At 49.7% G+C, this 16978-nt stretch overlaps 1 protein-coding gene across 1 annotated transcript in view; it reads left to right on the plus strand.

Moving 5' to 3' along the window:
• The first annotated feature begins 333 nt into the window (after positions 1-333).
• The window catches only part of MXI1 (MAX interactor 1, dimerization protein), an 80873-nt gene continuing 64228 nt past the window's right edge, over positions 334-16978 (plus strand). Inside the window, exon 1 of the mRNA XM_032423021.1 lies at positions 334-784. Coding sequence (XP_032278912.1) covers positions 523-784 — 262 coding nt within the window. The 5' untranslated portion in view covers positions 334-522. The remainder of the gene's footprint in view (positions 785-16978) is intronic.

Here is a 16978-nt window from a genome sequence, read left to right on the forward strand (position 1 = left end):
CCCACTCACTATGTGCGAGGCATTGTGCTGGACCGTTCACGAGGTCTTAATTTTATGTGAAGAAAAAAATAGCTTACTAGTTTGTTTCTATGCAGGTCCACTCAGAGGCATCGAGTATTTTTTCCCTTAGTGTTGAAATACAGTGCTCTACTCTGAGGTAAGATTTGGGGAGAGGCGGGGAAGGGTGCGGGGACGGGCAGAGGGCGGTCCCTGCCTCGCTTGTCTCCACCTTTTATTTTGACCGGTCCGATGGCGACAGGCTCGCACTAGGACCCAGGCGCCAGAGCGCCTCCGTCTGTCCTGTAGGTTCATTCAATCTCCCATACACACAGACCCACTGCGAGACCGACACACACTCACACACACTCACACAACTGCACGCAGCGAGGCTCGGGAAGTCAGGTCGCCTCCTCGCCTCGGCGCCTCCTCCGCTCCAGCCAGCCGGGTCTCCTCTGGGGACCGGAGCTCGGCCGGGCAGCGCAGCCCCAAAAGAGGACGAGCTCAGCGGACCCCGGTTCCTCCATGGGCAAACGCGGGCGGCCGCGCAAGGAGGCGCGCTGTGAGGGCGCGGGGCTGGCCCCCGCCGCGCCCCCGGCGGTGGCCGCGCCCCAGCCCCCGGCCCAGCCCGAGGAGCCCGCGGGGGCCAAGCTCAGGTGCCCCTTCTCGGACATTTTCAACACCAGCGAGAACTCGATGGAGAAGCACATCAACACTTTTCTGCAGAACGTGCAGATTCTGCTCGAGGCCGCCAGCTACCTGGAGCAGATCGAGAAAGAAAACAAAAGTAAGTTTAGGGGCCCCGGCTGCTCCTCGGCGCCCGGCTCTTTCTTCCTCAACCACTTGGACGACCCCTGTCGCCTGCTCGGCCCGCGCCCCCCTCCCCCCAACACACATCCAGCCCTCGGCAGTAAAGCCGATGACACCGGAGAAAGGACACGCACGCACAAAGCTGCTAAAGATGTAACAAAGACGAGCGGGGGGGGGGGGGGGGGGGCTGTCGGTACGTCCGTCCGTCAGTCTCCCGGAGGCTGGGAGGACCGCCGGGTGGACAAGCGGGGGAGTGTTGTTTGCTGACAACTGAGCCCAGAGCTCATCTCTTCGAGGTCGCCTTTCTTCCTTCTCCCACCTCCCCCCCCCCCCCCCCCCCCCCCCCCCAGCCTTCTCGGGCAGACAAGTGTTGTTTTTCTGTCGCTCGTTCCTGGGTGGGGTGGGGATTAGAAGCCGAAAGTTGGAAATCGTAGGCAGAGCTCAGCGGTTCGAGAAAAAAAACACACAAGAGACACACACGACAACAATAACAACAACAACAACAACCAAACAGCCCTCCGCGGCAGGGGCTTGGTCTGGCTGGCTCGGCTCGGCTTCTCCCTCCTGTCTACTGTGCTTTTTCCTCCCCTCTCGCAGCGGGGCTCAGGCCATCGCGTCCACGGATACAGTCCCCCAGCACCTCTGTTGCCCTGGGGTGCCGCCACCCCCCCTCCCCCAAACAGGCCGGCTGGGCCAGGCAGCGCCAGCAGCTCGCCCCGGACCCGCCGTCCTGCGCCCGGGAAACTTGGCGAGGGGGACACAGCTAAAAGGAAACTTTGGGATCTCGCAGGAAACAATAGTTGGGGAAGAAGGTGTGGGCTGTTGTGTGCGGTTTCTTTATTTTCCGGGAGACGACTTACGAGCGAGCGCGCCTGGCAAACGCCTGCCTTGTCGATTTCTGCCGTCCTCCTGCCCCCCCCCCCCCCACCTCTCGCGGATTCAGGTGGAGAGCAATGTTTGGTGGTGGTGGTGGTGGGGGGTGCTGGGAGCCCCACCCCGGCCTGGCCTCCTTTTTGTATTTGTTTGTTTCATTTTTGCCCCTGCCTGCTGGGTCCCCCAGTCCTCCCAGGCAGTCGACTCAGCGTCCTAACGGGGGCACGCGTGTGCGGCGTCTCCAGCACGGTCCTCACAAATAAGAGCTGCGAGAAGGGGGAAGGGGTCGAGGCAGATAAACCGATGGACTGGAGAAAACCAGACTGTTTAATCGGTCCGAACAAGTAGGAAGATCCAGGGGGGGGGGGGGGGGGGGTGGGAATGGTCCGATTGCAACGTGTCAGATCTTGCAACCTCCTCCCCCTAAAACACAACAACAACAGTCCTCAAACACAAAAACACCTTAGCTGACCAACACCCCAGGCCTCCAGGGTGAAAGTAACCGTGTGTTGCCAGCGCCAGTTGTGCAGTGGCTGAAGGCAAAAACAAGGATTTGTGTTGGGAGGACGGTTGTGTATGTTCTTTTCTTTCTCTTCTCTCCTGTTTTCTCGGAGTGCCAGGATTGCGAGAAAGGCGCATCGCTGGCTGTGTAGCCTGCTCAGTTTGCGATTATTCATGGGGGGGGGGGGTGGTGCATTCGTCAGGAGGGTAGTTTCTGAAAAGCCAGAGCTGGTGGGGAGCTGGGTGAAGACGTGGTTTTGTTTGGTGTGTTTGCTTTTGTTGGAGGGGGGAGGGGCGCGATTTCTTTAGCTACCCCTCACCCCTGTCCGGGGTTCTCCGGAGTCTGTCCCGTGGTGACGACTCTGGCGGGGGGTGCACCCAAAGAGGGCACCTTGGCAGTGTGTGGCAAACCTGGTCCCCCACCCCCCCAAGCATGGTGTACTAAGGAGGTGGCTGGAGCTTCCACCGCGTCCCGCCCCCCGCTTCGCACCCGCAGACAATCAGAGACCTCCGCCCCCGCCCCCGCCGCCTCCCCCGCGGCGTCCCCGGCCGCCCTGGCCGCCGCCACCTCCTAGTTTACCCCGTGCCGGGGCTCCGGCGTGGCCACCAGTCACGTAAGCAGAGGGCCGGGCGCGCCGGGCCGGGCTACCCCGCACGGGGCGGGCCAGCGGCAGCGGAGCGGGGCTCCTGTGGCGGAGGAAGCCAGGGGGCTTCCTCCCGGTCCCTCTCCCGAGTGACCGCACTGCAAGCCCCGCAGCCCCCGAGAGGGGTTCGGGAACCTCAGCGCCCCAGTCAAAGTCAACTTCGTGTGCGTAATCAGCCCCTCGGCCCTACTGCCCCCCCGCTCCGGCCGGCTCCCCGCGGGAGTATTTTTAGCTCTCTTGCCTCTATTTGCCGCCGCTGTTTGGCTCTGCATGACGTGATGCCAACGGCCCCCAGATTTCCCCGAGAGCGTGGGCCGCTGCGCCTTGCCCGGCTTGGCTGCAGGGACCCAGCTCCAGGCCCTCGCCCCCTCCCCAATAGCTCTCGCTGGCGAGGGTGACCTCCAGCAAACTACGGGCGACCATCGCCGGGCCCTCTATTATGCCCCTTGCAAACAGAAGCGGCCCACAGGGGCTGCTTTATCCTCCCCACTTTCGGTACCCCCCCCCCCTCCCGCCGGGTCTGGGTTTCCTGGTACGGAAAACGGCGGGCCCTACATCTGCCTCATTTTACTGGGGGCGCTTCTTCGCGCTGGCGGCGCTCGCCGTTGTTTTCTGCTCGCTGCACACAATGCCCGCGCGTCACGGCGGTCCGCGTGTGCACAGCAATAACGCGAGTTGGGGGGCGGGTCGTGCGTGCGCCGGGCTCGGGCACTGCGGGTCGCTCCGCGCGCGCGGGGCTTGTTTTGCTTCAGAGCCCCGCTTTCCGAAACGCTTACATCATTCAGTTGTTGGGGGAGGGAGGGGGATCTGGGCGTTCCGATAGGACTCCAGCATTTCTCAGGTCCCTGGTTTTTGGAACGAAGCAGGGATCCTAGTTGTTTAATTATTATTATGATGGGAGGGGGCTCAAGCTTTGTTTGTTGGGCAAGTTTTTTTTTTTTTTTTTCTTTTTAGGTCACTACTGCAAAGGGCATTGCTGGCCGGCTCAGGTGCACAACCTCCCCGCGTTCATTTCAGCCAGTTCCCCTGTAATCACTTGATCTCAGTTTCTCCGCCTCCTCCTCCTCCCCCTCCCAGCTAGAGACACATGGTTTCCACATGGAGACAAACTTCTTTCCTCTGACTGGACTTGACCTAGCTGCGTTGTTCAGCCTATCGCCAGCTTCAGCTTTCTCTGACGTCACGCGTTGCTGAGGCCAGAGACTGGTGGGTGGGGCCAGGAGGCAAGCCAGGAAATCTCTGGGAGCTGTAGTGTGGCCAGCTGGTACAATTCCTTCTTAAAGGGACGCTCTTCACCCCTGAGATGGGTGTCAGCCTTGATCTCCATTTCGGGTTCTGTGAGACCTTCCCGAAATGCACCAGTAGACCTTGGTCACGAGTTCACACGTTTCGTTTTTACTGTTGTTTGCAAAGTACTTACTTGGCAGGAGCTCGCCTTATTTTCCATTGTTGCCAGAACTGCTTTTCGTTGCCTCTTTGAGGTTTCCGTAGTAGGAGTGCTCACCAAGCTGTGGCCCCAGTGTTGAATTATTCCCAGTAGATATGGTGAGTCTCCTCAGGGAGAGGGTGTTCAAATTAAGTCACCCAGTATTGCAAGACAAGGATTCCCAAGGATATGCGGGTACATTTTCCTGACGTTCTAACTGATGTGAATCCTTAAGGATCTCAAATTAAAGGTCTCCAGAAATATTAATCATGGAGACTAGGATCGGTTATCACAAAATCAGAAGTTATATGTAAATCACCTCTGGCATCATCTATATCCATTTGGGGTCCAGTGAAGGGGTGGCAACTTAGGACCGACTGATAGACAAATATTTACTTACTGTTTTGGAAAAGGTTAAAACTGAAAGGGAAAAAGAACCAGACTCACAGAAAAGCTGCTCAGCGGGGCAAGTAGAAGCTACTCTAACAGGTAATGTCCAGAGGATAGAAATGGGTTTCTCAGTGTCTGCAGAAGGTCGCTTTGGGGGCAATGCTTCTAAGAAGAGAAGACTGATTACATGGGAGTAGACGGCATGGATTGCTCTCTGGAGTGGATTATGTGGGGTTGAGGGTGAGGTGCTTTCTTAGGGGCATGGACAGGCCAAGGAGCAGCCTCTTCCTCCTGATGGAGGAAGCTGCTGCTTTGTGGTGTCATTTGGCCCCACCCCGCCTTCCTCTCTTAATCTTCTCTGCTCCTGTCCAGCAGGTCCACCAGCAAGCACGCTTCGCAGTCATGACTCCGTGCTTGACTCAGACTCTTCCCTCTTGTCTAGAATGGCTTCGTTCTCTTATTCCTCTGAGGTTATCTGTATCTTACTCACCCTTCAAGACCTAGGTCAGCTCCCACCTCCTCTAGGAAGCCTCATCTGGCTATTTCTTAATTCCTGGTAGTTGAGAGACAAAGCTTTACAGTTACCCAAAGCAGGGCCCAGATTCCTCCTTTGCCGCTTACTGGCTTTGTGACTTTGGGTACAAGTTACCTAACCTCTCTGAGGTTCCATTTCTTTTCTGTAAATTGAGGATAACAGTAGAACCAGTCTCACATCATTGCTGAACAACTAAATGAGGTACTCCATTTAAACATTTAAAGTCCCTGGAATATAGTAGGTGCTCAATAAATAGCCTCTTCTCTGAGCTTTGATAATCAGTAACCATGCAATCTTCTACTTGCTTCCTGTGTATTAGCTTTATCCTCCCGGGGAGGTGATTAGCATCCTAAGGGAAAAGATCACCTATAGCATTTCAGTATAGGCCACCATTGCATATAGCACAGCATTGGGCATACAGAGACACTGAATATACATTCTTTGATTGGTTGGATTTATCATTTACTGGCTATGGCACAGTGATCAGGTTTGAAGGCCAGGAGACACAGTAAAGACTTTCTGGGGACTTGGAGAAGAGTTGGAAATACTGATCTCTTCCAAGGAAAGAGGGTCTCCCATAATCAACACAGACTGCCCTTGGCCTGTAAAGACCAGGGGCAGCACAGAGATGGTAGGTTAGGCCTGGAGAGTTGAAAGTGCCCACTGTCATCTGCTGTGACCCGGAAAATGAATCAGTTACTAGCAGGAGACTAGAGGACTAGAGCAGGGGACTAGGGCAGCCTTGCTAAAATTGAGGGCTTTGATGGCAACTAATGTTCAAGCAGGTCACATTTCTACATAGCAGCCATCTCACGATTCATTCATTCATTCTGCAAATATGTACTGAGCATCTACTATGTGCACTTGCTTTTCCCTGAAAACTCTGTGGGCTGATTTGCGGTGGGGGTGGAGTGGGATATTTGGTTTTGGGGGCTGTGTGTAAAGAACATTCTTAAATCAGGTCTTTATTTTCGCTGCATCCTAAATTGTTTCTCAGATTCAGTTTTTTTTTCCAGTTTTAAATATGATTTCTGCCCACTGGTAAATGCCAGAAGTAGACTTTGAGGATATTGTTGTGGCTTTCAGAACCCCAGAGCTCCCAGGGACCGGGCACCCTGCAGAGGCGACCCAAGGGACCCTTAGAATATTGGAGAAGTTGAATTGAGCCATTCCTGGTTTGGGGGGAAAAAGGAGGTCCCATCAGTTCCAAGGGAAAACAATAGCTGCTCATTGACCCTCCCCTGCTGATGGAAACACTCTCCCATTGACATACCCCGAAATGGGGATTTTTATCTGAGGATGGCTGGTCAAGAGCTTGGAGGGAAAACTGAGGGAAATGAGGAGGGTTGCATGGTGCATCAGCAACTAACTGCATTACGCAGTATCAGTACTGGCTACCATCTTTGAGCACAGACTCTATACCACGTATGGGGCTAAATGTGCATTATCTCCTCCAGTCTTCACAACAACCCCATGATGTGTGCAATTTTATTACCCCATTTTATGGAGGGGGTAACCAAGGTGCAGGGATGTTGAGTAACTTGCCCAAAGGTCATATGGTTTAGTGAGCTGAGTTTCGAACCTAGGCCTCTGATTCCAGAATGAGCCTGCAGTCTTAACCATATATGCATGTACACATTTTCCAGCCAAGGAATGAAGTCCAGAGAGGTAAAATGACTTGCTCAAGGTCACCCAGCAACCCATAGCAGAGCTGGTATTTGAAACACTCTGTTGATTGTTCAAGGTCTTCCTGTACACACCCTGCTTAGAAAAGGCTGAGAAGTGAGGCCGAGGACAGAGGAGCCGACCAGAGAGGTTTTTTTTCAGACTTGTTCAACTCTCCTGGCCCTAACTCAAGTTTAGGCTCCTAGGAAACACCACCCCCTCCTGCTGCCTTTCCCAAGTCTGTCCTCTGGGCATATCAGAGGGCTTGGGCTGTTGCTATGGTACTGGGGCCAACAGCAGGTTCATCAAAAGCCGGGTCTTTTGCCTTAAAAAAAATGCCCAGCCCTGCAGAAACGAATTGGCCACAAAGATTTGCATCAGTCATTGTGGCTTGTTCTGTTTTAGATCCCCCCTGCCTCCTTACCCCATCCCCTCCTCCCTACCACCACCACTTTCTATAAATACAGTTGGATAAATATTGATTTAAACTGGGTTTCTGGAGGAGAAGCTCATGGCTGCCCTGGCCTGGTCTTCACTTAGATACCACCAGGATGCCAGGCCTGACACACCTAACCCCCGACAGCTCTGGCTTCCAAATGACCCGTTTGGGGAAGGTGAGTTGTGGTTTTGTGGCTTTTGAGTTAAAAGAGAGAGAGAGAGAGGGAGGAGAAAAAGGAGCAAAAAAGCAACAACCCAGCAAGAAATGGGAATCTTCTTGCAGAATGAAGAAAGCAATTTTCAGCAGGCAGAAATCAGCGGGGGGGGGGGGGGGCATGTCACGCTGTCTCGCCTTCTGAACCATTCTCTTGACTTTCCCATTCTTCCTTCCACTCCATTTTAGGTTTTGTTTTTAAAGGAGGCAGGTGGCAAGACAGAGTGTCAGGGCTAGAAGGAGCCCCAGAGGTCACAGAGTATCCATCACCCTCACTGTGTAGATGGGGAGGCTGAGGCCCAGAGAGGGCAGTGGCTTGCCCAAGATGATGCAGCAGAGGCAGGACCAGACTCTTCTGGGCCTCTCGCCTGGTGTGAGACTGGATTACAAGCAGAGCCCCAAATTGGGCTTTTGTTTTACAGGTCAGGTGCTTATAAAGTCAGCAGTTCTCAAACCTGGTTTACTGATCCTAGGGTGTGTCCAGTTATTGCAAAGGTCATTGCAACATTCTCAATGGTCTTTCAAAATGAAGCTAATTTGAATTTGCCATTTAGAAAAAAAATATTTTCTTTTACATTGGGGCTGGGGGAAGTAGGAGCAGCCCAAAGGCAGTGACAGTGACAGGATGGCTACCCAAGCCTTATCTGAGGAGGAGAAATACAAGTCTTCCCAGAGGGGCCTCCTTTGGGAGTGGTGGGGGGAGCTCTGGGCTCGCACTGGAGAGAGGCTTCAATTCCACAGGGACAGACACCTGCTCTCTGGCTCTTCTGCTACTAAGGGGAAGTAATTGTCTCTGATATCATTGTCCCTGAGTGGCCTGGCTGGAGGTGTTAAAGCTGTCAACAGCTGACTTGATCTCCCCGGCCAAAAATAATGGGAATTTGCCGCCATCCTCCAGAGCTTGAGACTTCTTTACTTCCTCATCTTGGCTGAGTTGTGTTAGGCCCCTTGCTTGTGAAACATTTTGAAAGTTCAGGTGACCCTTGCTTTGAGCAATAAATCTCCAGGAAATATATGTAAATAGGATCCCTTTTTAAAAAAATTTAGATTGGAGACTCTCTCTTTAAAAGGCCCTCATGGCAGGGCGCCTGGGTGGCTCAGTTGGTTAAGCGACTGCCTTCGGCTCAGGTCATGATCCTGGAGTCCCAGGATCGAGTCCCACATTGGGCTCCCTGCTCAGCAGGGAGTCTGCTTCTCCCTCTGACCCTCCTCCCTCTCATGCTCTCTGTCTCTCATTCTCTGTCTCGCAAATAAATAAAATCTTAAAAAAAAAAAAAAAAAAAAAGGCCCTCATGGCATATCCTTTTATAATCTGTGGAACTATGTTGCTTGTCAGGAATTCTCCCTAAATTTGTTCTGTGAATGTCTTCATTCATTCATTCATTCATTCAACCGATATGTAAGGAGCACATACTGCTGCTTTATGTCAGGCACTTTGCTAGTCCTGGAGCCACAGTCCCTGCCTTCACGCATGGAGGGTTTACTCTATTCTAGTGCCAGGTTTTAGAAATTCACTTGTCTTAAAGTGAACCCCAACAATGTAGAATTGCATCTGACTTGGACTTGGTGTCTTTGGTTCTAGCCATCATTACAGACGGGACAAAAATTTATCTTAAGCTTCCTAAAAGGAATAGTCCCTCCCCTCCCTGCACCCCCTACCCCCACCCCTGTGTTTAAAATCTTTTGTGTTTTGTGTTTGTAATTTTTACAGATCTGAATTTTTTTTTTTTCTGCCTGAGCTTAGGAAACTAAGTACCCTATAAGCAGCCTTGTAAATAAACACATTCCACTCTCAGCTCTTTATAGATTGGGGCATTCTGTACTTGGAGGATTGTCCATACCAGCGTTCCTACCAAGCCCACTCTCCCATATAACATGCCCTTGGCCACATACCTCTTATATCCAACTCCAGCATCTGCTAAGGAAATTTAAACACAGCAAAATTAGAAAGATAAACATAGTGTCCTGGGGGAGATTGGGACATTCAAACTAAAGCCAATAAAAAGGGATTTGGATTACCTACTATTTGAGATACTTTACTCTTGTGTCTTTATGGCCATTAGCAAGAATACTTGAATAAAGATGATTTGGGACAATTTTAATACTGTTGTATTAAAATGGAGGGCATGCCCAGGGCTGCTGTGTTTGTGGCCATAGGTGGCCGGTGGGAGCTGGGGCGGCCTCTGTTTTTCTTTCTGCAGGGGCCCAGAACTGCCTTATGACATCCCTGTGTTAATCTCCGTCTTCCTCTACCACACCTGACCTCCCATACCATCTTTCTTGACTCCTAAGACTCTGAGTGCCTTGCATACAACTTTCTTTAATTCTTTTCACCAGCTGTAAAATTTAGCTCAATTCAACAGATAATGTCTAAAACCTGCCAGGAGCCAAGCCCTGTGCTTGGTGCTTTCAAAGTGCAGGCGGTATGGTCTCCAGTTCGAGCTCATATTCCAGTACAAATGATAGACAAATAGAGACCAATAAATAGTTCTTGCCTGTCTCCTAGGAGTCTGATAAGCTGTCCCCAAGGGGACTGCTGACAAGTGCAATGTTGTCTTTGTTTTCCAAAGGCATAGCGATAATGGCCCCCTTTACTGAGCAGTTACTATGTACTAGCACAATGCTAAGTGCTCTGTATTAAATTCTCACAACCATACAATAGGAGGGTGCTAGAATTATCCTCATTTGTAAATGAGGAAAGCCTTAGCCTTAGCAAGGCTAAGTTCCCCAAAGCCACATGCTAACATAGAGTGGAGCTGAAACTCAAACCTAGGTTCTTCTTTCTTCTTATGAGAAGTTAGGCCTCAAGGGGCAAGAGGAAAGGGATGGAATCTGGAATGTTTGAAGTCCAAGCTGAGGGTCCCCTGGGGGATGCCTCCCCGGAGTGACTTCCTTTATTTCCCATTCATCCTAGGGCGGAGAGAAGGCAGCCCAAAGCTTCCAGGGCTCTTTGGATATTGACACTAAAGTCAGATGAGGGCCCTTTTTCTGAAGGACACTGGTCTAGGGTGCTGCTCCTTCCATGTGCAGTCCTACCTTGCCCAGCAGCCCCTGGGGAACTCACCCAACCAGTAGAGCCCCTGTGGCTCTGCACACTAGGATGTCAGGGGTATGAATCCACACCCTACCAGGTTGTGCTGGGTTTCCTGAAGGCGTTCGAGATTGTAAGGCAGCTGGTCTGGCCCTGCTTTGAGCCAAGGGCTTCTGCCAGAGAAGCCGGAGGGGAGAAGCACGTGTGAGCTGCAGAGATGAGCTATAGACCCTGGCTGCCACCGTGACGGTGTGGGCCAGCTGGTTCCGGTCAAGCGGCGTAGGTCCAACCTCTTCCTCTCCTCAGTGGAGATCGAGGAAACGAGAGTGATCTTAAATATAACTGGGTTCATGTCACGTACTTGTTTCAAACCTTTCGATAGTTTCTTTCCTATCTCACCCTTACTGTTGAGAGTGAGTGTGGTCCTAAGATGGGCAGCCTTGGCATCTGCTGGGAGCTTGTCAGAAAGGGGACTCTCAGGCCCCGCCCCAGACCTGTTGAATCTGAATCTGTATTGTATCACAATTTCCAGGTGGATTTGTGTGCTCATTAAAGTTTGAGAGGCCAGCCTAGACAGCCCTTGTGATTGCCCTGGTCCTCCTATCCACCCGAAGCCACCCCGCATTTATTATTTATCCTTTATCCTACCTATCACAATTTACTCTGATTTTGCTGGCTTGTCCTCAGTGTGTCAGGCTAGGATACAAGCACCTTGAGCCCTGGGTTCATTAAGTAGTTTCATTCCTTTTTCTATCTTCAGCATCTAGCTTAGTGCTCAAGATGCTTAAGGAATATCCGTTGAATGAATGATGAGTTCTCTCCCTTTAACCTTCTGACCTAGTATTTCTCAACAAGGGAGCTACTGGTGAGACAGTTCTTCTTGTGCAGATTAGTCCAGAATACTGCAGGATGTAACATCCTTGGTTCCTACTCACTAAATGACAGCAGAACCCCCCAGTCATTGTGACACTCAAGAAAGACACTCCTACTTATTTCCAAAGGGGATCGCCTTACTCCTGGTTGAGACCATTGCCCTAACCAGTTTTGTTTGGCTGATCTGATTAAACATACCTTGATGTATGCTGTGGGGTCCCAGAATTAGAAAATCTAAGTTTGAATCTGGTCATTACCTATGTGACACTGGGCAAATCTCTTAACCTTTCTAGGCGTCATCTGTGAACCAGGGAATCTCAGAGGTGTGCTGAGGAGTCCATGAATTGACTGTATGATGAGCACCGTGTACAGTCGGCTCTCATTATGTGGAACCTAGTATACAAATGGAGGCATATTGTTCTAAGCTCTCTGGGGAATCTCAGAATCCTAGAATCAGAATGCTGGGGCTGGAAGAGATGGAGAGATCAGTCTTGTCCTTGAGGAGCCAAGGAAGGGCCTGGTGTCTTCATTCTAGATGGTGCACCTGAGGCAGAGAACTCAGCCCCAAGGCAGCAGGCTGGGTGTGTGGCTTAATAGTCTCCAGGGCCTGGCTGAGCCTAAGAGTGACCTCCACAAGTTTCTGCTGTCTGGAAGGGAGTGTTGATGCCAGTGGGTGGGGGCAGGGCAGCTCTAGCCAGGCTCCTGGCAGGGGAGGGAGGGTTACCCAGGGCTGTGGCAAGAATGTGGGGCATCCTCTTAGCAGCAGGGAAGGCCTCTGGCAATTTCTTTTTTTTTTTAAGATTTTAAAATCAAGTTGCATCTACCTTTGAAAGAACAGATCATTGCATCCAAAACCTGATACATGCAACAAAAGATATATATAGTATATTCTTGCTTTTGAATATAGATGCAAACATTCTGAGGAAAATATTAATTCATGAAATGAGCGATGTTTCAAAAGAATAACATACCATGGCTGAGTGGGCTATATGCCAGGGATGCCTGAAAGTCAAGAAATCTACCAGTATAAATGATTATAACCACAAATTAAAGGAGAATAATAAGGGACTAGAGCAACAAATGATGAAATGTCATTTGAAAAAAGTATTCAGGAGGCATTCCTGATGAAGGAAACCATTTCCATACAATAAAGGTTATTTACCTGTGGTAGTCTTTTAATTAAACTGGTGTAATGAGGTTAGGCCCATGGCTTGTCATCACCAGCAAGGGAGTTGATTCCAGGGCCACCCTTTCCTTAGAGAAGAATGAACCTTAAACAGAGAACAAAAGCAGGCTTTGGATCCCTTTGGAACGTAACCTGATATTTAAAGATTTGGGACTCCACAAATTTAAAAAATCAGAAAACTTTTTCTAATTTATTTATTTGTTTGTTTGTTTATTTATAAGAACACCAATCAACCAGAAGAAGAATTATGGAGATGGGTAGAGAGCACAGGATGAGAGTCTGTGGGCCTGAATCCTAATCCTTGCTTGGGGGGTTTGATAGATAGCTGCTCTGTGGCCTTTTGGTCAGTTACCATACCTCTCTGGCCCTCAGTTTTCTCATCTGAAGAATGGAAAATGGGAGACTAGATTGAGGAATATGCTTAATGATATAAACTTATATGAAATTAACCATGAAATGTTATTTGGTGGGGGGCGGAGGGCATTAACTTGGCATGTCCCTAGCAAAGTCCTTTTCCAAAATCCAGAATACCTTATCATTTGTACCCCCAAGTGGGATGGATGCTCCAGGGGCAGCAAATGTCTTAGATGTGCATATTAACTGAGTCCTGCAATGCAGATTTCTTCTTGGATCCAAGTTAATGCAAAAAAGAAGCGAAAGGACATTCGAGAAATTAACACATCCATTATAATCACCGGAATAGGCTGCTGTAATAAGAGCCATTTAATAAAATTGTAAGAAGCCCTTTTCTAAGGGGGAAGAGATAGGCCAGGATGGAAGTCAAGTGCAGCTGTTTGAGCCTCTGCCAGTGGCCTGATCTCACCAGAAAACTGAAGTTAAAAAACAACAAACTTCAGATTCAGCGATCTCAGATGAACACTGCCTCCCCCTGCCGTTTCCCCCCGCCCCCACGTCCTTACTCTCCCTGTCTCCCCAGCTCAGGCACCTGGGTGCTCGGTGCTTTTCCGTGTGTTGGGGATGTCAGCCCGCAGCCCTGGCGACTGGAGCCTTGGGAGGCGGCAGCCACCTCTCGGGTTTAGCATTACGTCATCCTTTCTAGACCCAAATTTATCTCGGCTGCACGCAGACCCGCAGCTCTGAGCTGCCGCTGACTTGAGGAGAGCTTACGCATGAAGTTAGGCACGGCTGACTCACTGGGCAGAAGGAAAGGTTTTCTGCTGCTCTTCACGTTTTGGGGGCCCTGAGGGCAGAGGTGGGAAGGAGGCTGCCATTGTCATTTTGGGGTGGAGGATGGAAAGACGTATAACCGTGAAGGTTCTCATTTAGGAGCTCAGGACTCACCCTTCCTCCATCTTCAGCCTTCATTACTTGACAACCCCCATCCTTAAAGATAATGGCAGAAAACAGTGCCCTGTACAGCAAGCATTTTGCACTTTCAGGGAAGTTCTCTTAAGCACCAGGTATTACCAATACAGTGACTTTGGCCTTGTAACTTAACCTCATGGTCCCTTCCCCTCTTTCCATCTCTCCTGTCTGCAGAAAAGATGTAATACAGACCAGTCTCCTCCATAGTTCATGAATCTGCAATAAGTCGTTTGGAAATTTGCATCGAGTAAACCCCTAAGAACGGAGAGCTTTGCCTGCTTGCTCCAGAGGGCAGCTCGTCCCCATCTGGGCTGTGTTTGTTAGAGGCCTGGGGGATTCAGGAGGACTTTTTCCATCTTCAAATGAGGCTCCCCTGAGAGAGATCTTTAGGGAGAGGACAGAACCGGAGACTGCGGGTAAGATTCCAGGTTCTTTGGTCGGAAGACTTTGGAAGCCTTGCTTTTCCTCAGTTTTCCCATCTGCATTTGTAGGGCAAACTGGATTCATTTGAGCAAAAGAAAGGCCACAGCTGCTTCTAGGTTCCTCCAGGCTGGGACTGGTGCTGAGGGATGGTTTGAGAAGAGCATTCCTTTCCTGAGGCTAGAGCCCCAAGCTTTGTGCTGCGGGAGGCCTTTGTGACCAATGTCAAAGCAAGAACTCTGGGAGTCAGCCAGAGCAGGGAAAAGGAAATGGCACCTTCAGTTGCTATTAGAAAAGACTGACTATTCCTGTACATAAATCTGCCCTTAACACTGCCCACTGCCCTCCATCACCATCAAGTCTGCTATTCTTCAACATATGCAGGTGGCCTTTTTGGTGACTCTCGCCCTACTTTCCATTTCCTCCTCTCCCTCTTGGCCATGACTCTAAAAGAAGGGCTGGTTAATTCATCTGGAGGTCAACTGTGAAAGGTCAGGCAATGCACTGAGCATCCTGCTTTCTCTTAATAACTGCTAGGACTTATGATCTATGGATTTAAACCCCTGTGTATTTTCAGTTGGTACATTTTTTTTTTTTTATTGCATGTCACATGGTTTATCTCCCATTGGGGAGACTTTTATTTGTCATTAATCTACCTCTTTCAAATTCCTGCAGTAGCCCTTAGCAATTTGGGATCTAAAGCTTAAGGCGTCTACAAGTGGTAGAAACTAACTTTCAACCTAATAATTTCTGCCCTTAACTAACAGATCTTAGTGAATAGCTATTTTCTTTTAAATAATTCCATTCTTCCCTTTACCCAACATGCCCCTTGTCAAGAGTGGTTGTTACCAATACCTAATGGGAAAGCCCAGATCTGAAGTGACCTAGCCAACAACAGAAAAAGTAAAGTCCCTATTTCAAAGTCTTTACAAAAGAAATAAACTCTCCTGTGAACAGCGTGGGAACACCTCTCATTTTGGGTCTCCCTGCATTTGATAGAATATCTATTTGGTTCTTAAATGTGGTGCCAAAAGTGTAATATTTAAAAGGGCTGGCATAATTTTGCAGCTTTTGACCTCATTGGAAATCTTGTTCACTTTGAAAAAAAAAAAGAAGAAGAAGAAGAAGAAGAGAGAGAGAGCATTAAAATGCAGCATGAATCTCATGACATTTTTGAGAGTAAGATTTTCATTCTGAGATGATATTTTCTGCAGTAGCCACTGGAATGACCACAGGGAAGGGGAAATTCTCCCCTCACCAAGAGCTTCCTGTTATTTTGGATGTCCACCAGCAGGTTAAAATAATCAGGGTGGGAAAAAGTTATGGATGTTTATACAATTCCCAGCTTGCTCCTAGAGCATTCAACAGTTATGACCCTCTTGCCCTTCCTCTCCGTAGACCAATGGTTCTCAACTGGGAGTGATTTTTGTGCCCCAGCAGACATTTGGCAATGTTTGGAGACCTTTTTGGTTGGTAGTGTGCTACTGGCATCTAGTGGGTAGAGGCCAGGAATGCTGCTGAACATCCCCCAAAGCACAAGTCTGCCCCCCCCCCCCGAATTATTTGCCCAAAATGTCAATAATGCAGAGGTTGAGAAACTCTGGTCTAGACTTTGAGGGCTTGTTAGATTGAGGACTTGGAATGAGAATGGAAGAGAGGGCAGCCATTGGCAATCCTTTAATGTGGTCCCTGCTCTCTTTAGCCCCTGCTTTCAGTTCCCTCTCTATGGAGGAGAACAAGAGAGGAAACAATCATCATAGCTTCCATTAACTGAGTGGCATGTACTAAGTCCTGGAATTTTTTCGTTTAATCTTCACAATAAGCCCTACTGACTATAGACTCCTTGAGAGTAGAGTCCATATCTGTTTTCTCATTACTGTACACATTATGTCTAGTACAGTGCCTGGCACATGGCAGGCCCTCAATGTTTGGATAAATGGAGTAACTGTATCTATTTTATACATGAGGAAAATGAGGCCTGAAGAGTCCAGACAGGTAGTGTAACTAGCAGAGTCAGGATTTAAACTGAACCCTTTGTGACTTCAACCCCAAATCACTTACCCACTGAATTATGTCCTTCACTGGCAACACCAGAGAGGATTTCTAGCCTCTAAAGACACTAGCGAGGGTCCGGAGCAAAATAAATTTTTTTTTAAAACGCACGAAATACAGAAGTACCTCTACGTGGAAACCAAGGTGGAAGAAGGGCCTCATGGAAACTTTCTGTGGTACGGATGGGATCATCCCCTGTTTCTGAACAGTGATCTTGGCTTTTCAAATGCTTGTGTGTGCGCCAGCCGAACAGCACATTTTGCGATGGGGGAACTGAGGCATGGAAGTTACATGAAAAAGTGGTAGTAGATAGAGGACTAGAACATGGCACTTCAGATAATGAATGCTCCAGGTCCTGGGCACCCGCCGGAAATCGCTGAGAAAAGAGCTTCCCAGTAACTGGCTCAGATTCTTCCTTCCCAGAAGTAAAGCCCAGATAACTTCTTAGTCTTTACACCCTAGAGACAGAAGTCGAACGGGACTACATTTCCCAGCTGCCATTGCGGAATTCGGCAAAGCGCAGGCGCACTGACGTGGTGTGTGTACTACCAATCTCGGTGTGCAGTGGGAGGGGGCGGGACTACATTTCCCAGGAGG

Source organism: Phoca vitulina, unplaced genomic scaffold, assembly GCF_004348235.1.
Source record: "Phoca vitulina isolate PV1807 unplaced genomic scaffold, GSC_HSeal_1.0 scaffold28, whole genome shotgun sequence".
Taxonomy (NCBI): Eukaryota; Metazoa; Chordata; class Mammalia; order Carnivora; family Phocidae; genus Phoca; species Phoca vitulina.